We start from the raw sequence: 24,204 nt of genomic DNA, 5'->3' as shown, positions 1-24,204 counted from the left end.
CTCTTCACACCCGACAAAATTACATCGCCTTCCACATGTACAGGGTATCGAGGTACAGGTACAGGTCCCCTAGCAACATCTTTTAACCGTCTTCTTAACTTGTTCTTCTTTTCAGCATAGTCGGATATAGCATACAGCACATAGGTTTAACAGGAAATGGGAGAGTAGACCAAGCTTCATCCAGGTTGAAGCTTAATCAGCTGTTAGTGGAGCACAGAGCCAACGGGCTTAGGAAGGGTTAACTGGGACAAAGTCAGAATGCATAAGACATATGAGAGTTTAAGGAAAATCATTGATTCCAATTATGTACATTTAAAAGAGGTTTAATCTTTTCATCCACATTTCAAATGTCACATCATAATTTTGAGATCTGCCAAAGGAGCCAGAAAACAGCTCTGCGCAACACCTGAGTAGACAGAAGAGTCAGTCGATTACAATATTCTTGCGGTCTCCAATGGGAAACTTTCTAAAGAAATTACAATATTTCTCATTGTTCTGGGAGCCCCCTTAAACACCAGAATACTATACCTAGAGTAACTCTAATGCATTTGCCACATTTGAGGATTGAGTGAAAATGACAATATAATCCCGGGCGTTTAGAGTGGAGAAACTCAATCAGTTAAAAGGAGCCAAAAAGTGCTTTCTGAGGCTCTCTATCTTCTCTTTTCCCAGCCTTTCTTCTCATGCTGCTTGTGATGGCAGCAGACTAAACGGACTACCCAAGACATCCTATCTCCTCATGGGGGGATCCCAAGGGAATCCAAGGCTAGTTGGGATACATACTGTAATCCTTGCAGCATGTTTGCCGGAGGGAGGTTTTCCAGCATGTTGCTCTGTAGTCACTATCCAAAGCTCATAGCTATAGGTGAGGGTCAGGAAGCAACTGTAGATCACCATCAAACCCGTCCACTACATTTCTACAAGATTGCAGCACCAGCCTGACGAAACCTGGATGCCTGAAATCCTTCCCTTGGACAAAACCTTTACAGCTAACGTAAAAACATATCTTTCATTTTAATCCTGAACTCCACTGCTTCTTTCCTCCCTCTCATTCAGTCACTCCCTGCTGCATTATCCCTCCCACATTACCCTCCCCTACTCCCGGTTCCTCTCCTTGTCTTTGTAATCATGATAGCCCAGCACCTCGACACTGAAGGGGCACTGTAAAGGAAACTCGAATCTCAACAGGCAGCGAGACAAGGACTAGGTAAGTGTGATCACTCTAAGAAAGGAGTGTGTGAGTGTACATTGTGTCCTAGTGCGGGTAACTCCATTGCATGTTTGCCTTTTGCATGTGTTGTGTGCATACACCTGTGTGTGAACACGGTGTGTAACCAAATCATTGTTATGCATATACCTAACTTGGTAGTATTGGTGCCTTATCCTAACTCAGTAATTTTGGTGCCTAAACCTAACCTAGTAATTTTGATGCCTAAACTTAATCTAGTAATTTTGGTACCTAAACCTAACTCATTAGTTTTTGTGCCTAAACCTAAAAAACCAGGGCCAAGACCAATGTTAATAACAGGCCAAAAGTCTTAACAAGTTATGTTTGTCTGACTCTTTGTCAATAGGCTCAATGTATAACAATGTTGCATATGTATAACTGCTACACAATGGGGCCACTCATATGCAAGAGTGACACTAGTGGGGTCTGTCATGGAGTGTCACATGTTGAAGCTATATGTCACTGAGCAAGATGTTGTTTGGGGAGAGAGAATGTGTTGGTGTGGAAGCTACCTTTCTCTGTTTCTTTCTTACACCTCTACCCTGCAAGTGCATGTGTGCACACACACACACACACACAAACACACACACACACACACACACACACACACACACACACACACACACACACACACACACACACACAAACCTTTTTATCCAGCAATTGCTCTCCTCTGACACAATAAGGTGAACCCGGGGTGTCAGGCCTCTCTCCATGTTTTTACCCCCGCCACCATTCATTCATCCCTACTGCCTCAAGCCGAGGGTGGGAAGGGTTCACACGTCAATCCCTGTGACAGTGTGTGTGTGTGTGTGTGTGTGTGTGTGTGTGTGTGTGTGTTGTGGAGTAATGCAATAACAGTGGACAGGTGGAGTAAGAGGAGACTCCAGCAACTGTGCTTTACACTGGAGAATACTGGATTCCTACTTCAAACTAGTGGCATTTCAGAGAAGACAGAGTGGATGGAATGAAAGAAACATGAACATGAGGGTGAACTGAAAGAGGCTGGTGGAAAGATGAGTGGAAAGACAGGGAAAGCAAAAAGGGGAAAAGTAAGAAATAATTGTACCAACAAAGGAGAGAAGAAAGAAAGAGAGTAAGAAAGTAAGAAAAAGAAGAAAAGGTGCAGGACACAGAGGCAAAAGGCAAGAAGGAAGCAATGAAAGTAATAAGGAAAAACAAGCTAATACCAGAGAGGGCATGAAAAGTGCTAAAGCAGCAGCCAGACAGCCTCAGTCTGAGATTAGAGAGGAAGCAAGAGAAAAGTAGGAGGTTAGAGGAAATAGGAGAGGGAAGTGCAGACCCATTTATTTTCCTTCTTCCTCCCTTTAATTTATCCTCTTCCTACTCCTATCAGAGATCGGGACCATTGGCAACACACACACACACACACACACACACACACACACACACACACACACACACACACACGCATAGACACTCACTTGAGTCAAGCAGAAAATGCATCTCCCCGGCTTAAAGGGAGAAAGAAAATGCCTGAGAGCCAGTGTTGATCTCAGATACTCTACCTGAGGTTGGCTCTCAACTTTCCACCAACTTTACTGCTGACACATTGTTTTCTGTCACAGAGTCTCTGATGCCCTGCTGGCAAAATATAATAAGATCATATTTGATCCAACCAAACTATATTAGTTTGCAAGTATTATTTCTGTGTTCATTTAGCTTTGTTTTTCCCTTTAGAGTGAGCCTCAGAACCGTATAAATGAACATTGGAAACTGCAAGCAATAAAACATATCTGATGAGGTCAATACACTTCAGGGGTTTAGCTGTGACAGCCTTATTTGGTCTGATACGACCAATAGCTTTTGGCTAATGGCAGGTAATCCAAACCGCGGGTAGAAATCGCCGTATGATGGAGTATCAGTCAGTTTGCCGGCTTCATAATTCCACTGATAAGGCATATTCGGACTTAATGTGAGAAAAATTCATGGAGCAGCGAGGTGGAGGCAAAAACACGACCGTGTGGGCTGAAAATATTTCAACCTCAGCACAAAATTTGTGTGTAATTTTTTGCTACTTTATACTTCTACTCCACTACAGTTTAGAAGCAAAAAAATGACCTTTTACCACTACATTTATTTGATAACTTGAGTTATTACAGACTTGAATTCTAATTGTATACGTCACTTTCACTTTTACCAAGTGATATTTTAACACGCCATCTTTACTTTCAATCAAGTATGACTTGTGGTTACAACACTTTGCTAAGACTAAAGAGAATGAGAACAAGAGCTGTGCACGTTCGAGTGTGAGAGCGTCTGCTACATATCCGACAATATAAAGACTGAGGGTCCTTGCTGTGCATTCAGTAGGGCAACCATCTTTCAAACGTGCAATGAAATCTCCCTGACTCCTGAGTCACAATCACCCTGCAAGCAATTCATCATTAATAAAGATGAGGTCATAGTGGGTGATAGCCTGCCGTCCTTTTCTATCCATTAAAAAAAACATTTATTTTACATTCACTTCAAGGGACAAAGAAATGCCGATGTTTGAGACTGACAGACAGCAAACATCGCTACAATCCGTGTTTCAAAAGCCCTCTTTGCAAACCAGCAGCATTGTCGAGTGGTGCATGCATTTTTAATAACCAGTCACATCTCCGACACACCATTTTCCAAGTGAAGTGTATGTCAAGGATTTTTCCCTCGTGTCAGTGTTGTAGAGAAGTAGAGATGTCAAACGATTCATGGTTTTTATAATTTAGAACAGTTTCACATGTAGACTTCTGTTGGTGCATACTGCATCTGCATTCACCAAACTGCTCGATGATTCCTCACTGGATGTCACAAAATACTTGTGCTGTCAACGTTAAGTGTCCGGTATTGTGATGATGTATTCCATGGCTCTCATTAGAAAGGAACTGACAGTGAAATCCACACATCTAAAACACAAACACCTTCGCTGCATCGCTCTAATTATTCCCTGATAATCTGGAAACCTGAGCTGCGGTCGGAGGTTACTACTAATTGCCTTGACGATACCAGTGGGGTCAGTTTTTAATTTGTGGCTGTTCAGAGGTGAAACAGCATGCTGGGGTGTGTGTGGACCGACAACACACACACACACACGCCACACACACACACAAACACACACTTAAGGCTCAGAGTCACAAAGGAAACAAAGGATGGACATGAATATGCAAATGTATTTTTTCATTGGTTTGGGAAACTGTCACTCAAGGCTTGTGCTAAGCTGTGCGTGCAGTGTAGATGGGTTTGTACAAACTGTTAATGTGTGCGTGTGAGTGTTTGTTTGTTGGTGAGTGATTGTGTGTGACTACACCACCTGTCGTAGAGGACATACATTTCAAAAACTGACCCGGCTCATATTTTATCGGTAAGAAGCTCACGCTGAGGTTTAATGGGATGTTGAGTACATCTTTCTCATAGCAGAAACTGGACGGGTCATTGGGCTCCTGATCAACACAAGCGCCTCAGCAGTGGTTTGATATTTGTGTCCTTGTAAAGTTGCAAAGGAAAATAAAATAAAATTTTAAAATGAAAATCCAAAAAATTCAACATTAAAGGCAGATTAGTTTTTGGGCGATGGATATTGTTAGACTTAATATGTTCAACATGGCCTACATCATTCCTGCTAAACATCTGCCTGTTAGCGATGTCATTGTACGCATTTTAGCATACCGTTATTAGCATGAAGCTCAAAGCAACATCGTGCCTAAAGCCTGAAACATACTGGGCCAACCGTTGGCCGTGTGAGGCGTTTGGGGAGACTCGGACCAGTTCAGGAACAACCGTGTGGACAGTGTTTGCTCCGATTCAACTTGCAAAGTCTGAGAAGGTTGGCTGTTGGCCGTCTGAGCCATTGGATACTCTGATTGGTTGTGTGCTAGCTGTATGACCATTCTGATTGGCGGTGTGCTAGCAAATCAACATGGTGTGTGGGAGGGGCAGAATACTGTGTGCACTTTGTTTTTTTATGCGCTCCTTTCCGTCATTTCCTGTTTTCATGTTTTAGATTACTGGCAGGAGACTAGCGCCACCCGATGTTAAGGAGAGCTACTGCATCTTGTGTCTCATCTACTGTGTAACTGACAGCTGTCGAGGCAGTGTGTTTCCATGCAACTTTTCCGCCGAACGGGTCAGACGAGAGGCACCGGAGTGGTCGGATAAAGGCAGTTAATAGGCAGATAATTTCATCTGCCTATTGAGGCTTTTTTGAGATTGAGATTTTTTTTTTTTTCTTTCCATGATGACTTTTACATCTCAGTTCAACTTTAAGCTGCCGAGTCGTCTTCATGTGCAAAACAGACTGCTAAGCGGTAGGGGTGAGAGGTGTGTTGGAATTGGACTGGAAATTTTGGGCACATTTTCGAAGATATCAACCTCAAACCCTCTTGTGTGCACAACATAGTGTCTTTTTGTCTAACAGTGAAGGGACAGTGCTGAACAAAAGCAGCTGACAGTGCATTTCACAACATTTCATCTGTTGGTATATAAACTCTACTCCGAGCTTCCTCCCTTTCTTATTGAGAATGCTACATTTTTATGCTTGGCAGGTTGGCAGGGCCCGGATGACAGTCTGACATGAGTGGCTGTATGTACAAATTCAAAACGATGACTACAATAATGCCATGTTGTTCCCTGATTCAGAACAGTTTATTTGTTTCATTTCAGCGAACCTGTGCTTAAGGCTTAGAGGTTAATTAAATTAAGGCAATGTGGATTTAAAAGGTGGCGCAGCATGGCTGTACATTCAAACTCACAAGGGGAAACAAGAAAAACGAGAAACAAATATTTAGTTTTCCAGTGCTGTTTGTCCTCTCAGACTGCTCGTCTCAGGCCCCGGGTCTGTAAGATAGACCACATAAAGCTTTCTGTCAAACTGTCCATTGCGGTGTTAGAGACAAACTGTACAACACCAAATGAAACTGATAACCATCCTATCAAATGAAGAGAGGAGGCTGCACAGCGGCCTGTCACTTATCTCCCCTTCTGTCTACTCAGTCCATTATTAGTTTTCTTGTGTGTGTGTGTGTGTTTATGTGTTTCTCTGTGGACGGCAGGAGGGAGGGAGATGAGGAGACCAGATAGGAGATGGGCCATAATAGTTTGAAAAGTTTTTAATTATGTTGGACTATCAGGGAAAAAAAAAGAACATAGTTTTCTGTTTTCTGCCTTTCTCCTCGTTGTTCTCTATTCTATTTTCCCCAAACCCGGGTATTTTTTTTTGTTTTCCATGGAAACTACATGAAAATGCCATCGGACCGGTGGTAGCCTTCAAGGTGACAGCGGTGAGGAGGGGATTCAGAGTTAAAGAAAGATGCTCTGCAGCTAGCTGGCTATACATTTCCTTTTTTCTTAACTGTTGACTGTCTGTGAATGAACATACATATAGAACAGTTCCATTACACACATTACATTTATTTTTATTTTTTACTTTATCAGTGGTTTCTTTCTTGTGACAAATGTACTTATTGTAAGTCGCTTTGGACAAAAGCATCTGCTGAATGCCCTAAATGTAAATGGAAATACAAGCATGTGATGCATATACCTACACATCGATGGGTGCACTCCCGAGTTGAGGGGCCAGTGCGGCAGGCCAAAAATGGTATCTGTCCACTTTCTCATACTGTGTCGCCTGTTCTTGCTCCCTTTCTATTCTTTTCTGCCTCTTTGTTTTGACAATTAATTTGATAACAAAAATTGGCAAATAGCTGTCTTGGCTCGCTTCAGCTTTACCCACGCTCCACCTAACACTAACAAGCTATCTGTGTTCACACATAAAGATAATTTAATTTTGCGACACATAACTCATGAGTTTGACCGTGGGTTGATTTGCCCCAAACAGCCAGAATACTATTTACATTAGCTGCAGGACAGTGAGCAACAACTGGCACAGATAGTGTGTTATTGTGTTCAATCTGAGCCAAGTTACACTCGCCAGGCGCTAGTTTTTCTGTTATTCTGCAGCGCATTTTCTTTTCCCATCTCCTTTCCGTACTTTCATGGAGTAAAGTAGCATTTAATGTACATTTCTCCTCCATGCAGCAGTCAAATGAGAGAGTTACAGTAGCTTATGGTGGATTTTGGCACCTCGGTGGCTTGTTATGGCAGAGGATGGAGATAATTCCAGAAGTTTGAAACTCCGTACTCTCCTCTACTTCTGTATTGTCAGTGAGCGCTCGTTAACAGAGTTGCTCAAAAATCCAAAATGCCGGCCTCTGTCCCTCCACTTCTGTCTTTGAGTTAAACTAACTACAAATAAAGACTTCAAGTTTGTCCAAGGCAATTAATTGAGGTGAAGGTGAGCAGCCGCTCGAGGCAGCCATAACCCTAATTATGCACAACTTTAAGCCTTAATATCATTTAAATTAACAAGTGAGTTGTACAAAAAGTCACCCCCGTACAGTTGATTAATTACTGTAGGTATGGGGACCAAACTGTTTTTCTTCCAGGCTGCAAACATGTTTATTTCTGCTGTAAAGTTTGGCGTTCTAACACAGGCTGTTGTGGGGATTTGTCGCTTTTGGAGCCAGCCTCAAGTGACCATTCAAAGACCTGCAGTGTTCTGGTACCTCTGCACGGGCCTCAGTTGTAAGAGCCGGAGGTTGGCGCTTGGTTCTACTCGATCTGTCAGCGTTCTCACCCGGCTCTCTCTCCCCCTCCCAGGTAACAACAAAGCCTTACTCTCACCTGAACCTGGCTGTTTCGCAGAGAAAAACAAAACAAAACACATAGCTGATGTGAAAAAAAAAAACAGCCGTTTCTTCGGAGCCACACATGAAATTGAAAAGTTCTCCAGCATAGCCAGCGTCTCCGCTACCTCCCAATTCACGCTGCATCGTAAAGAACAAAACAGAGACAGATGTAAGGAGACGTAAGGCAGTGAGCGATCATCAGCTGCAGTTGTCTTCGCCTCACCTGTCTCTGCCCCACTTCAGTCCACTCAGCTTTGTGTGAGGAGCCTTGACCTCACATAGCGAGACCTGACTCCACCGAGTGTCGGCTGAATGTCCACAGTACGCAGACAGAGGCGGAGAGAAACCAGTGTGACCGGTAATGACAGCCGAATGTAGTGAAGACTTGCACTGTGTGTGTGTGTGTGTGTGTGTGTGAACAAGCTCGTTCTGAGTGAGGGCGTGTGATTGGTCACAAGAGACACATCTGAGCCCTGCTGTCCAGAGCCATAGCTAAGTTGAACAGACAGATTAGTGTGTTTTTTTTTTTCTTTATACCAGAAAGAAGTGCATTTCGTGTGTGTTTGTGTTTGTGTGTGTTGGTGTGTGTGTGTGTGTGTGTGTGCGTGTGTGTGTGTGTTTGTGTGTGTGTGTGCGTCTCTGACATTCCCACAGTAGGCTGCCTTTAATACAACAACCACTAGCCCTATTAAATATCCCCTGATCTGTGGCCATGGCATTTACTTCTCCCTCTCCATCCCTCCCTTCATCTCTGCTGCCAAACAACGCTCACAGGGACGACTGCCCTTTCATCAAGGGAGAGTGTATCTGCGCTCGTGTGTGTTTGTGTGTGCGTCTCCTCACCATAATCGAGTGCTGAAAATCCTAATTTGAAAAATGCGCTCACAAAAAAAAAAATATTGCAAACAGGCTTCAAAGGCGGGATTATCGCTGAGAGCCTGGAGAGGGTGTTAATGTCACTCTGTTCGGCCCGTTTGTGTGCGAATGCACGTGTGCTGTGTGCAGGCGTTGAACTTGTTCATATTCCCGCAGCAGCTGGGTATGACGTATGTGTGCATCTCCAAAGTTTGTCTGTGTCTGATGTGAGAAAACGGAGGATGTAAATGTCTTTCATGTGTAGCTTTCGATCCCGTGTCTGCAGCTTCTGAATGTTTTTCATTGTACATCCTTGTTTGTAACTTTGCCTGTTGGCATTAAGCACACACATAAACACAACCCCCCCCCCCCCCCCCCACACACACACACACACACACACACACACACACACACACACACACACACACTACACCAAACACCACCACACAGCTTGCTGCCAAGTGACTTTGTACTACTTACATGGAGCCAGTATTGAACTGAGAACAAAGAGTAAAACTTTCTCCTTTTTTCTTTCATTATTTCTTTTTCATTGTATGATTAATGACCTGAACTCCTCTGATTCTAAAACTCATTTGTTACTGCACTTCAGAAAAAGCGCACATCTTAAGAAATTATTAAGATGAGACAGAAATGTTTGAGGACGTTCCTTTAATCATTTATTGTCTTGATTCAAAACAAACAGATTTCTTATTTTTCCATCTTGTTTTCGGATCTTGACCTTGTGCCGGAGAATTTCTGAATCAGTTCAGAAACGTGTAAATTCATCCAAATCCACGAGCACGTGTTGCTCCTTGTTTTGAGAAAAACACAAATTGTGCGACGGAATATGAGCCAAACAACTTGACAGTTTTTTTTTGTTTTTTTTTTTTTTTTTTTTGCAGGGTTCAGGAGCTGCCACCGAGCTGCTGCCAGGGTCCTCGTTTACCGCTGTTTATCACCAGCCCGCTAACATCACGTCTCGCGGGACGATAAATGGCCGGACTCCAAAGAAATCCAGCACACGAATCACCTTGTTAATGACAGAGCAGCACAGATTGCACATGGCGACATGTGAAGCCGCCCGCTGTGTCTGTTTGTCCCTCATCACGTGTGGCTGCCCCTCTCTGACAAGTGTAAATTGCGCGTGTGGTTATCTCGAGCGCGCCGCTTGTGTTCTTGTTGTAGCGCTAACCGTAGACACTTGCCTTCACATTACCGTGGGCCTTGTTAGGGCTGCCTCGACTGCTTTCTGATGCGCTAAAAGCTGGGCTGGCTGTGTCATGGTGCTTTTAGTAAGGTGCCGTTGATCACGCCGGCTATACTTGACAGGCCAATTCCTCGGGGAGGAATGGGGAGAGGAAGAGGGTCAGGAAAGCAAAACAGAGTTAAAAAAAAAAAAAAGACAGAGAGATGGAGAAATATAGAAGGTAGGTCGAGAGAGAGGTGGGACTCGGGAGACTGGGAGAAAAAAATGCATTCTACATCAAGTACCACACATTCAGGCTGTAATGACATGCAAATAATCACACCAGTGCTTCTGTGGGCAAAGACACACAGTCCCATCACCGTGCACGTGTACTGTACGATACAGCCGGGCTGGCATGCCCGCACACATACTGCACAAACTTTAGTAATCGCACGCAAACACTCGCATCTGCGCTTTCCGGGTGTGCAAACACTGCGCAGCCAGACCTGCCCGGAATCTCTGCACACATATCTTAAAAGCTGAGGGCCCACCTTGCCAGCCAGGTTTGCACACAGGCTTGACGTCAATGCGGACGGGGACGCTGTGCAGGGCTCTCTTCTGGCCGCAGTCCCACGCCGTCACCTGGATCTCGTACTGCTGCTGGCGGTCGTAGCTCAGCTTCTCCGTGTTGCGGATGTTACCTGGCGCAGGGGGAAGAAGAGAGTACCTAGATGTCAAAGTCAAAAATGACTGAGATAAATACATCAGAGTCCATGGCCGTAGATAAATGACCCAGTGAAATTGGCACTATATGTAGAGTTACCCAGTCGTTTGATCAGCTGCGGACTGGGTTTGATGCCGGAGTCTTGTTGACAAGCCAAATGTCTGAATTCTCTGGCAAGCATATTTGTTGCCATAACCAATCAGTCTCTCTCATCGAGCTAATCTGTCCATGCGATTCATCATTTCATTTCTCATTCGCTGACAGTGACAGGTCACTAGTCAAACAGGCCCTGTGAACATCTACATGATGCTGTTTGCCATTTGACGCAGTGTTGAGTTTAAAGTCCTCTTTTCCTCCATCTGGAGTGTGAGGCCGTTACCTCAGAAGTTTCTTCATAAAAACTTGATGTACAGTGGGATAAATGAGGTGATCTGAGAGTCATTATAAAATGTGTAAAGCACAATGTTTTTGTGAAACATTTTATTCTGTAATAAATAGCACAAACTCATGCTTGTAACTGGGAAATAGTCCTGAGTTCCTCAGTCGTCAGAGTTTTGCAGACCGACTTTATGGAGTCATAAAAAGGCTGTGTGAGCTTTTATAGCTAAATGAGTTTTATTTTATTTTAGTTGCGAGCCATGTGTGACAGATATGTTCCCATATCCGCCGCTACGCTCGCCTTTCAAATGTATATTTTCAGTTTAGCTTTTCCTTCAGTCTGATGACTAAAGACGTACTTCTCCTCTGTTTGCTGACTTCTACGACTTCGGTGTAGTTTAGAACATAAACAGCAGAAAGTAGGAAAGTTAGGTGTACACTTCAAACTGCCTTGAGGACAGTGAGTAACAGCGGTCCACCTCAACTGAGCGGCTGCTGCAGAGCCTTGTGCGTCTTTATGGCATTTATGACTTATTAGATAACACCGACTGCCTGTGTACTGCCCGCGTGTCTGCACATACACAGTGTGTGTTTGTGTGTGTGTGTGTGTTTGCGTAAATGGTATTTAATTTTAATTTTAAAGCATCATTATATATCATTGTCAAATTAACCGTGATGCCTTAATGTAATCACTGTAACAAATGAGATCAAGGCCTGGATGACAGGTAGCCTCTATCTCTCACTAGTGGTTTGATTAGCGCTAATGTTTCACAAAAATTAAGACTGCGTTTCCATTAAACTCCTGTCTGATCCTGATGCAAAGACCATACTGGGACCTGTCCTCCCGTTACCTCCCTGATGTTATTTATTTGAAGGTAGCAGATAATCGCTCCATGGCTGTCAGCAGCGTGGAGTTGCATTATGGGGAGTGTAGGATTTTTTGTTTCTTGGAGCTCGACCCATAATAGGGAAATCAAAAGTAAAGTCAAAATTGACCATTTGTTTTCGAAGCTGTCTCCTGCATGTCCTGAAATTTAACAGAAGTGCAATGCTCAGTTGCTGAACTACCCTTCGCAGGTTTACCAATGTGCCAGCCTGCATCATACCAGAGCATGGTACCTTTTGTGGCCCCGCTGTAGAGGAAGCTGTGTTAAATCTGATCAGTTGCCCCAAGTGACTTCACCTGAATGAGCGTCATAGTTACATAATGTTGCTTTACGTGTCACTGGTTGAGTTGCACTCTGGGGAATTCAGTTGCCGGTTTATTTACAAGCTGGCTCTGTTGCATCACTTTTGATACCTAAACTGTAGAAAGTTTGACAAAGTGCATTCTGTGTCAAACTTGCCAAATCTGGGGACTATTCTGAAGACAGGATATTATGTTCTTCCTCAGATAGAAAACTGGGCACCTAAAACAAGTCCTGCGTATAAACTACTGCTGCATGAAACTCTGAACTGGTTATGAAACCATCTCGGCTTTGCCCCGATGCCTCTTTATGAGCTACATCAGCAGACACAACCAGCAGTGAGAAGCCTGGCTCTTTCCATTCAATCAGGTCTCAGAAATTGCAACAATTTTTTTTTACAGTGACAATGAATTGAGTCTCTCTAGCCTGAGGACAGAAGCCACTCTGTAGTCTGGTTTCAGTTTACTACGTTTCACTGTCGTCACCATTTGTCTGTGGGGCTGCTAGAATCAAAAGCCATGATTCTTCTTCTTGTGTAGGTAAGTGAAGGTCAAAGTAAATGTCGTGATTCATTGCTGCCAAATCCATGTTGCAAGGCTTTAATATTATTATTATTATTATTATTATTATTATTATTATTATTATTATTATTATTATTATTATTATTATTATTATTATTATTATTATTATATTATGAACCCAAGCGACAGATCGCCCACTAAATTCTGCTTGGTGTTATATAATAGCCTGCCAGCTATATAACAATGTATAAACATTAATGTAGCAGCAATTTTGTAATGTAATGCTGCACACAGCACCTTCGAAGAAATGAATAAGCCGCTCGTCTCTACAGCACAATCAGCATCCAGACCACATTCATCCTCCTGCCTGGTCGGTAACCACGACCCATTTACCGAGCTGCCTTCCTTTTTTTTCTCATGAGCAGAGTGCATGAAGGGAGCACCCGTGCCCCTAATGTGTCTGTTAATATTTGATGACTCTTGCACTGCAGACAGATGACAATTCCATACACACACCCAGGCCTGGGCAGGGAGGGCACATCCTGACTGAGAGTGTATATTCTGGGAGTAAAGAGCATTGGAAGGAGAGACACTATTAGCCCTCATTGACTGCGAGTTGAAACGACGCTGGAATGAGCTCCTGCGACTTGTGCTGCAGCCCGCGTGCTTCTTGGATTTGTGTATGGTGAGCAGAGGGGTGCAGAGGGAGCTGAATGTTGATCATGTGGTACATTTAAATATGAGTGCTTGAGTGGGGGGATTAGGTGTAATTCATATGGGGACGTCCTCCGTCTCCCCCGCGGCTTGCTGAGAATTCCCTCCCTCCTTGTTCTCACCTTTCCTACCCTCCCATTCCCTTTGAATGCACATCACTGTCTCACTGGTTTTGCAGCCTCATCCCATTTGAGTGTTTGCTGGCTCATTTGTCGCGCTGCCCTCTCCGTTTCTTCTCCTCACGAGCCTGGATGCACACTCACACACTCGCACACCGTTCGGCATGACGGAGGTTCATATCCCCCCACTCCTTTCAATTACTACGTCAACTTATCCGTGTCAGCAGGCTGTGCATGCTGTGACTGCTGGCTAGTGAGGCCGGCTAGCAAATGACTACTTTACCCTCCACATCACTGCCTCTATTTACCTCCTCATCAAATGTGCGTAAACACACACAAACACACACAGGCGAACCATGTTTGCATCCACCTTGTGAGTTTCCTCTATCGTCCATTTATAATAACTGTCCAGTTTTACCTAATGCAGACAGCTCGTCTGGTCTTTTTTTACAGCTGCTTTACTATGCACTAATCTAGTAGACTAGTATAAGTATTGTTAAAAGGCTAAGTAATTTCCTTAGACAACTTGGCACTGGGCTTTTTAGCAAATGGTCTATAACCGAAATAGTGGAGTGATAACAGTGTTGGGACTGCTTCTTTACACACACCCTTTAAGTGAAAAGCCTTACCTCCCGCTGTCGCTAGACTCCACCAGCTCACTCTCCAATCACAATCCGCCAGGCTCTTTAAGCCAATCACTTGGAACCCGTCAGTCACTAAAAGTGTTGTCTGTCTCTGCTGTCATTTCAGCACCGGTAACATTTCACAAGCATGGATGCGCGGCAACCTCTGATCAAACCCTCCGATCAGACCTCTCCCTGATGTGAAGACGTGCCAACATGGAGACCCACTCCTCATCACCACCAACGGAGTCCCTGCTCTGGGTGAAGTGACCTACTTCGTGCCAGGGTCTGTTCACAACTCATGTAATTTTTACTTCGAATTCTCCCTCTCTCTTTTTTCCCCTCTTTTAGTCTAGTCTCTCCTGACTGAACTACACGTTTTGGGGGCTAAGGAACATTTACTGCAGCAGAATAGTGAATGTGGATGCATAATGAAAAGACCTGCCAGACTCCTTGACACTGTCTTTTAAACTTTATTGTTTATAGTACAGTACTTTATAGAGTCTGACTTTATATTTGGGGCTGGTGCCAATACTGATATTCAGGAGAAAAAAAATAAATAGATAACACGTTTTACAATGATCCCTAAAATGCAAATGGTTGTGACAATGATATTTTTACAGTTCAACAATAAACATTATTGTCTTAAATGACATTAATGAACTGAACAAATAAACCTCCCTGACAATTTCATAATAATAAGTTAAGCGACTATCTTTTTTCTGCAGTATGTCCATTAAAAAAGTGCACATAACGGCGCTTATCAGACAACAGTCACTCTGTTACTGATATATCTGTGGTAATATCAGCTGACCGATACCATATAATGATTGGGCTCCATTTTTAAGACAACACTGGAGCTAAATGGCACACAGGATTAAGATTGTATTTTGTATGTTCAGTTTATCCCTGCTACGTTTTTTTTTTTTTTTTTTGCTTTTTAGCTCTCCCTGAACCTCTCACTGCACTTGGTCTTGCTCTCAAAGCCAACCCCTCCCTTCCTCCCTCCATCTTCTTGGTCTCTCCCTCAGATAGTTTTGAGTTCAAGGGCTCTCAAAGCCTTTTTTCCACAGCGGTCAATGGCTGAGCGAGACCCCTTGAAGAGACGGAGAGAAGAGCGAGCGCTCCGACTCCAGTGCCCCCTCCGTATCATTCATGGAGCAGTGTGGCCCTTACCTAGTCCATTCAACCTTTCTATTGCAACACCTCGGCAGCGGGCGATGCTCGGCTGTCAGCAGCAACTAAAGCCTAAACAGTAATCTCCCTTGCACCTACAGTATGTTTCCTAAAAAAAAAGAAAAGAAAAGAAAAAAAAAAACAAGGAAAAATGGAGCAGGATTTTTGAAGAGGCAGAAAAGCCATTTGAATTTCAATAGCTTGTCCAGCAGTGGTTAAAATCAAGATGTTGAAATGTAAAGTGTGCCCTCAAGGATCCTACTTGACTTTGTGTAAGTTACCCAACAAGAGCGTTGAGACAAAAAAGGGACATAGACAACTGTGGACTGTTCAGAAATATGAATGTGATAACAATAAAGGCTGAGTTAAGTGTGTCCTCCATGAGACCAGGGAGGCCAGGAAGGTCACAAGAGGACATGAACATGGACACGACACAGGCAAACACACACCCACAGAGTGGAAACTCAAGTAAGTCAAGTAAGTGTGTGAGCGCCTACAGACTTTTCTTAGCATTCGTCTTTGTCAGCGTGTGTTTTTTTTCATGTTTGTGTGCGCACAGACTTGTGTGATCTGATTTGTGGAGACTGATGGCTCTCTGGGCAAAGCTTGACTTTGTCCTTGGAAAGAGCAAGGAACACAGTTTACCCCGGGGACGGACATCTGTCAGAGTATTAAGTTTGGCTACCGGATTGCACGCTAGTATGTGTAGTTCGACTGTATGTGCTTGTATCTCCTGAGGCTGTTAAGTGCATGTGTGCGCATGTATTGTTTTTTTTTTTTTTTTCAGATCACAAGTGCCACTGTGTTGTGACAGAAATGTGTTCTTACATCTCTTTTGAATAAGAAGCGGAGCAAAAAAACTTCAAACCTGATTTGGAAGATGCTCATGGACAGGTGGAATATCACTGAAACAAGTGAAGCAGAAGCGCTGCAGAGGAGGCGGGTTGAGGGAGCACAAAATAAAACATGAAATACACTGAATGTGACACACTGTTGATGGCACTTCTTTGTAGCGAGTACTGTTGACACCAAACCCCGAATCCCTGCAGACGCTGCGCACATATCTTTTCCTCACGTCTACTCACCGTTGCGATCGATAGCGAAGGGCGTGCTGGTGGTGGTGATCTGGTAGTTACAGATCTGGCTGTATTGTGGGGAGCAGTCCTGGTCTGTGGCCTCCACCTGCAGGATGCTATCGTAGATCTTGCCCTCGGTCACCGCGGCTCTGTACTGGGGCTCCCGGAACACTGGGGCGAACTCATTCACATCGTTGACTTGAATGTGCACCACGGCCCTGCGGAGAGTAGGGGTGGAAAATGAAGTTTAGAATGGAATACTGTTTCAAATGCACAGATCGTGACTGCTTTAAGGACATTTAATCTGTTAGGTTGGACTTTACATAGGAAGATCTCTAACAAATGATAAAAAAACAGGCGCAGCATTTTAGAAACCCCCATTTCAACTGTTTCAGTGCACAGGATAAAGATGATGTGCTGGTAGTGTAACTCCTGGCTTTTGGATTTTTCAGTTCACTTCAGTCAGTTCCCAATCCCTTTTCCCTTCTGTGTCTTTCCCCATTTGTGTCCTCACCTTTTAAACCAAACGTAACAGTGGGTGCTATCTATATTTAATATGTTGCGCTCTCTGCAGACACCTCGCTTTACCTTAATTATCAAATGAAAACACATTTTAATGTGTAAAATTGGTGGATTTGTCCATAAGATTTAAAAGACATCCAGCATAACAAACTTGGAGGAGGATAGGGACCAAGAATCATATATATTTTTGCCTTTGATCGGTGAATTTTGATCATTAATTTCTTTTTAAATGAGTCTCTCATGAGTCCCTGAAACCTCAAGTTCAATATTGAATCACTGAAGTAAGCCTTTGAAGACATTTCAAAATACCCAATAAAAATCACCACTGCATGCACATTAATGAATTGAATTAATAATGCATTAACCTAAAAGCACTACTCTGCAGCTGGCATGAAAAAAAAGAAAAATCAATCAAGGTTTGTTGTCTTCATTTTCAATACACCATTGTGTATTGAAGATTGAAGAATATAAAATGGGAGAGAGGAAAACAAAGTAGCAGTGTCATTGGACCCTCAAATGGATTATGAGTCAATATGTTTTTGATGTCCACACAAGGGGTAGGAGTGTAACCGTCCCTGGCCCTGGCACTAGACCGGGTGCCTTTCTTGAAAGTACATTTGAAGGATTCGGGTATCTTTTACTATTGCTGCAGCAATGAGTTCAGCTTGGATGGCTAGGGGCAAAGTTCAGTACCGGTGACAAATTAGTTTGCTAACCAACAGTCACACTGCGCTTTATGTAATACACTGCCTGACCTGACCGCATGGACTGCTTTGATTGTGTTGCTCTGGCAAAACATTCCCCTGGATTTATATATCTATCAAACTCATGCAAACTATCTGCAGCTCTCCAAATGCCCTAAACTGCAGTAATTAATCATTCTGTAAGTGATCTATCAGCAGTAATTCATGTTAAGTCACACATGATGAAAAAAAAAAAAAAAAAACCCTCACCATTAATCACTTTAAAAATCTTCATCAATACCCTCCAGCAGCCAGAAGGCAACAGATTGCACGATCAATCCTTCGATTCCTTGACGGACAGTCAATGATGGATGACGACGGGACAGAATAATACAGTTTTAAGCCTCAAATGGCAAACACAAAGAAATGATTTGCTTTAAGAGACAGAGAGGCAAAGATAAGTACATGGTTTATAGGATTAGCTGGCGGGTATGGTAATGACAGTGAAATTATCCCGTTAAAAGAAGCTGTAAATATCTCCCCATCATAAGCTCTGCTGGAGATGGGGACCGGACAACAAAGAGAAAGACAGCGGGGAGGCCGAGCCCAGGCAGTGCGGATTCCCTCGCTGCCTTATCGCTGTCATTCACCGGCACACAAACACTGGGAGAGCGTTTGTTTTTCAGTTTCTCTACACAGTTAAATAGTTTATCAGACAAGCACGATTTGTTCTAAATTTGAGTATTTCCCATTTAAATTAGCCCCTCGTTGGATGACACCTGAGCATCCATCATACAGTATATGGAATGAACAAGTAAAGGAACTTGAGATGAAAAAAAGAATACTATACATACTTTGAGGCTTCAAATAGCCAAATACAGTACAAAGAGGTGGCATCCAGTGATGACCCTGTAAATGAAATAACATTAATTCTACATTGCTAATTACTAGTTCCTCTTTTTATCAGTCAGATGTATAAATCAATAATCAATAACTGAACAGTGTGTATCATTTTTCATGGTATATGTATGAAGCATGCTTAAATGACAACTAAACTGTGTGTCTGATGACACAGAAAGTTTCCATATCATTTTCTAATGCGCAATAGTTACTTTCCCTGGTAACAGGTTACTTCTAGAATGGAGTAAATCAGTAACTAACTCATTTGCTTTTTGGGTGAAGTAACTAGTAACTTTGACTAATTACTTTTTAAAAGTAACATGCCCAGCACTGCATATAATACACATAATATGTGACAATGAGTAATGACTGGCCTTTAGGATTTGTGGGCTGTTACCGGCGCTGCTAACAGCAGTGAAGAAGGTGATAAGAAACGCTGACAGATGATGGCAGCACCAGTTTGTGCAGTAAATCCCTCAGCCAGCCTTGTTTTGTCATATTAATGATGCTCTCTCATAAACATTACCCCCCTGCTTCGCTGTACTCCCCAGTGGTGCAGGAGCAAACATATGTTCCACTCCTCTGGGACTTGTAAGGAGGGACTGCTGTGAGTGTGTGAGTGTGTGTGATTATGTATCCATGCACAAAAATGCCAGATATATAACTAAATGCAATAGTTGTGAATCCGTACACTCAATGTGAGTGTGAGTGTGTGTTTCTCTGCTGATGGCTCACATCTGGTTCAGACAGACGCCTGCCTCTCTCTCAGGCTCAGATGGTGGTGTGTCTGTGCGTGCGTCTGTGTGGATTTCCATGCAACTGGAACATTGCCAGGCTGAGCCCATGGCCAAAATCCATCCCTGTGACAGGCCTCTGCTCATAAGCAGGGGGCCCGCAATGAGGCAGAGTGACACAGAAAGACGGCGAGGGGTAAACTGACCCCATGGGTGCGAGAATGATCACAACACCACTAGACAAAGTGGATAAAAACAAGAGCCACAGGGAGGGCTACTTGGAAAAAAAAGGCAAAGGTTAAACAAACAACATCACCCCAGAGAGCGAGGGAATGAAATGTACGACCCTGTTTTCACCCTGCACTGGAATTGCGGTCGAATGGTGGCGTAAATCAACTCCAGGTTTAAATGCAGCTAAAGTGCAAAGAGTGGAGGCAGAAGATCAATATTGATATTTTGATCTGAAGTCTATGACGTGACTGAGAGCTTTTATCCAATACTAGTATGTTGCATTGTATATAGTCACCAGATCAACACATCAAGGCTCTTGCATGTCAGAGTTCTGCTGAATCAAAAGATTCAATGTCTTGTGAAAGGGACTGTGCACCCCTTAGTCACTTTGCTGCTTATTGTTCGCTAGGTTGTAGACCGGCTAGCTGTTAGCCAAACACAACAGCCTGTACGACTGAGATAGGTAGTGCGGATAGAGATAAACAGCTGCACAACTTTAATATCAGCAACTAAGGACATCAATTATTCATTTCAACTGAAACAAAGTTCTCGTTTTCATGCTATTTCATGTAACTACGGAGCACAACAGTAACACAATACAGCGGAGGGCATCAAGCTGTGTGCCACTTTAAGTTGAAAGCCGTCATTACAGGAAGTGATTCAACAAACGCTGACAAAGATGCAGTCGTTTCCAAGCAAGTACAACATCTGACATGTTGACAACTCGCATTCATATAAGACAGCTGTCACCGTGTACAAAAGCCTTTTAAACCTACTGTGACTTTGTCAAATATGAGTACTGTCACAAATCAGTTACAAGGAATTAAGTTGCTTTCGCACTTGTGTTCCTTCGCCAGTGCCGTATGGCAACAGTCGCTGAGTGCAGCGGTGATGTCATCACCGTTGAACTCCGTGGAAAAGGTCTGAACTGTTCCCCTCACATGGGCTCATTCACCAGCTGGTCGATCTGTTGTGGTTCTCCTTAGAGTGTGTGTCAATGACGATGGAAGTTTCAAGTCATATGTGTGCTACTTGTGTGTTCATGGGCACTTGAACACTGTTTCTGAAGAGTTTGCTGTTTGCAGTGTGGGTTGATGATCGTAACTGTTAGTTACTGTATGTAACTTGGGTGTGTGGGTATGTATCTTGTTTTGTGTTTAAGCCAGCTTTTATCTAACCTTTCATCCTAACTTATCAGGCATGCTTCATGCTATACATTGTATGTAGAGTTGATGTTGTATATATTATCTTTGAGATGTATGCTAAACTGACCAAAGGAGCATTAAGCTACGTAACCGATCGTATGAACTGTTTATAGTTGGTCATGTTTTAAGTTATGTGTCAGACTAGTTAGGTAATGCTATGATTAGCTGTGTGAATATATTATTCGAAATAGTGTTGTAGTGTCGTCACTGCTAGCAGAGACTCTAATCTGCAGTATAGCTCCATGTGCTTCGCTGCCAAACCGTACATTTACATTAGTTTAAGAACAACAGCTGGGGGTCCACATGTGAAAATTATTTTAAGAAACAATTGGAACTTGTGAAACTATCCTTAAAAAGAAGCCAACGTTAGTAGGAAACAAGAAAACGGAAGTGTACATGTCGTCAAAGACAACACTACATTGACAACGACACCGACCTCCTCACTCTGCAGACTGTATGGGTCTATAAAACTGTCACAGTAGTTCCCCCTGTGCTTCCAAAGTGCAAGAGTCATAATAACTAGAGGTTCTTTTCTCAATTGAACATAAAATACTCCTTTTGGGTGTGTGTGTGGCTGGAACGACAAAGTCATTAGAGCAGATTCCATGTGTGATGTAAATGGTAAGTAATAATAACATTATGCTCGGGCTGGGCGATATGGCCTAAAAATTGAATCTCTGATTTTTTCACACAAAACTCGATTTACAATTTTAACCATTTTTTTCGTTCTTAATAGCAGACTTCAAATGACAAAGACACTATTAAAAACATTGTATTTATTTATTTATTCCGCTGCCTTTAGTTGCAACGGTCTTTAAACAAACTTTGCAGCGGACCGTGGTTTGTTCGAGCTCTGACGCTTCAGAGCCAATCTACTAACGAGACTGTGCCTTTTTAGGAACACGCTCTTGGCTTGCTGCCATGTTGTTGTGTTTGTTTCTCTGTGGAAAGTCAAGGTGGGGGGAGGGCGGAGCCCACTATGAACTACGGGAGCCCATGTTGAGCGGTGGCGGCGCAAGTCAAAGAGAAAATCAATTTTTTTTTTTTAATCGTCCAAAACCACAAACTTGAATTAATCGATTTTACCAATTTATTGCCCAGCCCTACCTTATGCACCTAACATTTGGATTTGTGGATGGCAACCATGTCCAGGAGCCAACGATTTTGAAAACTGACTAGCATCAGACCAATCTAGATCAAGAGGAGGGCTCTCCTCTTGTAGGAGTATTAACTGATTAATTTTAATTGGCCCAATGCTAATTTTGCCTGCATTACATCGTCTGTTGCAGACTGTTTTCTCTATAAATGCTCCCCTTTGGGAAACGCTTGGTAAACATGTCAAACATCACCCTTTTGCAGATGACACCTAATTGCATATCTCTGTTTTACCAGATGGCCCCAGTTATTTAAATGCTTTCATTGCCTGTCTCACTTACATTACTGACTGTATCATCAGTCAGTTTTTGAAAAGCAAATAAGCAGAATATATTAATTCAGAAGTAAATAGAGAAAGACTGCAGATAATGTCAACTTTTCTGTCCAACCAGATTAAGTAGCACCTCTAGGAGAGGTTTTAGATTTTCATTGGCCATTACAAACAGGTCATGGAAACATAATTAAGTTGTTTATAAAGCCTTACACACCCTCGCACTTTCCCATCCTGCTTCAATAAAAACTGTGTACCAATCCATTAATGTCAAAAACACTGTTTACAGAAGAAAAGCACAATGTCTCTTGTCGAGTAAAAAGGACTAAGAAGATGTCTGCAGTTGCCTTTCAAAGACTGAAATATCTCATGAGAAAATGAAGTGCATTGTGAGCAGCGGAGACGTATTTCAATGCCAGGTGTGATTTCGATCCAGCTCAATCATGCAGAGACAATCAGATACCAGCTGCATGTTAAAGCCAGGTGATGCATGTTAATGCCAGGTTAGTATTGTTCCCAGCTTATTACATATTCATCCACATTCATTATTTATCAACACTCAACTAAACACAGCCACTCAAAATGAGTCATTATTGAATGCCTCCCGTGCACTCACACACACACTCACACACACACACACACACCCAACACCGAGGCAAAGGACTCAATTAATCTTTGTCACGAATTAGCCGAGAGGTTGAATCATCAATTTCCTTGTGTATGACTAGAATGGAAATAAACAAGCCTAACTATGGCAATGGGATCAAGTGCGCAGGCTAACACAGAATGGTAATCTCATCAATATACAAGGAAATTCACTTCCACATTGACTTGCACCCCGAGGCACTAGCACAGGCCTCCATGGGGGCCTCTGTGATCTCAATACAAGGTGCTTACAATGCTTTTGATGCACTTCAATGTTTGGCTTACTTCCACCAGATAATATGGGGCAAATGATTGATGGATGGCTTGGACGATCACGCCACAGAGCAGAGAAATATACAGGGAGTGAAGCAAAGGATTTGAAGCTGTAATCTCCACTGAACTTTGAGCATCAGGGGCATAGCACAAAATTCTAGATCCAGTAGATTCTCTACAGCCTTACTTGCACATCCCCAGCTATTCATATAAGTATCTTTGTGGGCCCTCCTCCTCACATGAGTGCTCTGTATACGTAGTCCCCCTCCCCCCCCACCCCCCACAAGAGCATATGTGTTTGATTAAATAACTGGACGTCTATTTGCTCATCAATGCCTGGAAACATCTCAGCATTTGCCGACGCGTGGCGACGCCTGATCGTGGTTGGAATCTCGGATTGGGATGGGTGTCACTTTCTTTCGTCTGATAACTAAAGCAGACAAGCACAGATGGTGCAGCTCCTGCAGGCGCATGTTCATAATTGAAACACGCAGACTTTACTCTCTTATTACATTATGTTAGCTGAAGATAAACAACATATTTCTACACTAGATGTTTTTTTGTTTTTTTTTCTTTCTTGCCAGGAATAATAATCACTTCAACTAACAGGTTTTGACAGAATGAGGTTTCACTCATATTAGCATCAAATGTGACAAGCGTGAAGTTAAGATTCTCGGTACAATAAAGCGCCGACACGTTGACAGGGCTGCACCGTCGGTGTGCAGTCCCTAGGTCTTCTCACTGCAGGAATTTATCATGACAGCTTATGCTAACAAGGCACAGCTTTTGGCCCACTTCTTACTTATTCTTACTCATAAGAAAGTGAGTTTTTTTTTTTTTGTTAATATTGAGTGTGGTTTTTTTTCTGGTGGTGTCTGTGTATGAGTGTTTGTGTGCATTCACGTGTGCAAGTTGGTTATGAGATGCAAAATCAGTCTATCTTTCCCAAGCTACGGTATTTGTCTTATTTATATGTAAATTTAGGTATATCAGTGTGAGTTTGACTCAGCATTTGGGATTTGTGAGCGTGGTGGTGTGTGTGTGTGTGTGTGTGTGCGTGTGTGTGTGTGTGTGTGTGTGTGGCTGTCCTTCAGCTGGCTGTTCTGTGAGATAAT

General features: G+C 42.9%; 1 protein-coding gene across 1 annotated transcript in view; it reads right to left on the bottom strand.

Annotated features, from left to right (window-relative positions):
* The window catches only part of LOC119013047 (calsyntenin-2-like), a 250,492-nt gene that overhangs the window by 74,539 nt on the left and 151,749 nt on the right, over positions 1–24,204 (bottom strand). The window contains exons 4-5 of the mRNA XM_037087394.1: positions 16,480–16,688; positions 10,504–10,653 (exon numbers count right to left, since the gene is read on the bottom strand). Of these exons, the coding sequence (XP_036943289.1) occupies positions 10,504–10,653; positions 16,480–16,688 (359 nt within the window). The remainder of the gene's footprint in view (positions 1–10,503; positions 10,654–16,479; positions 16,689–24,204) is intronic.

Source organism: Acanthopagrus latus, chromosome 2 (assembly GCF_904848185.1).
Source record: "Acanthopagrus latus isolate v.2019 chromosome 2, fAcaLat1.1, whole genome shotgun sequence".
Lineage (NCBI taxonomy): Eukaryota > Metazoa > Chordata > Actinopteri > Spariformes > Sparidae > Acanthopagrus > Acanthopagrus latus.
This window is presented reverse-complemented; position numbering and strand designations above follow the sequence as displayed.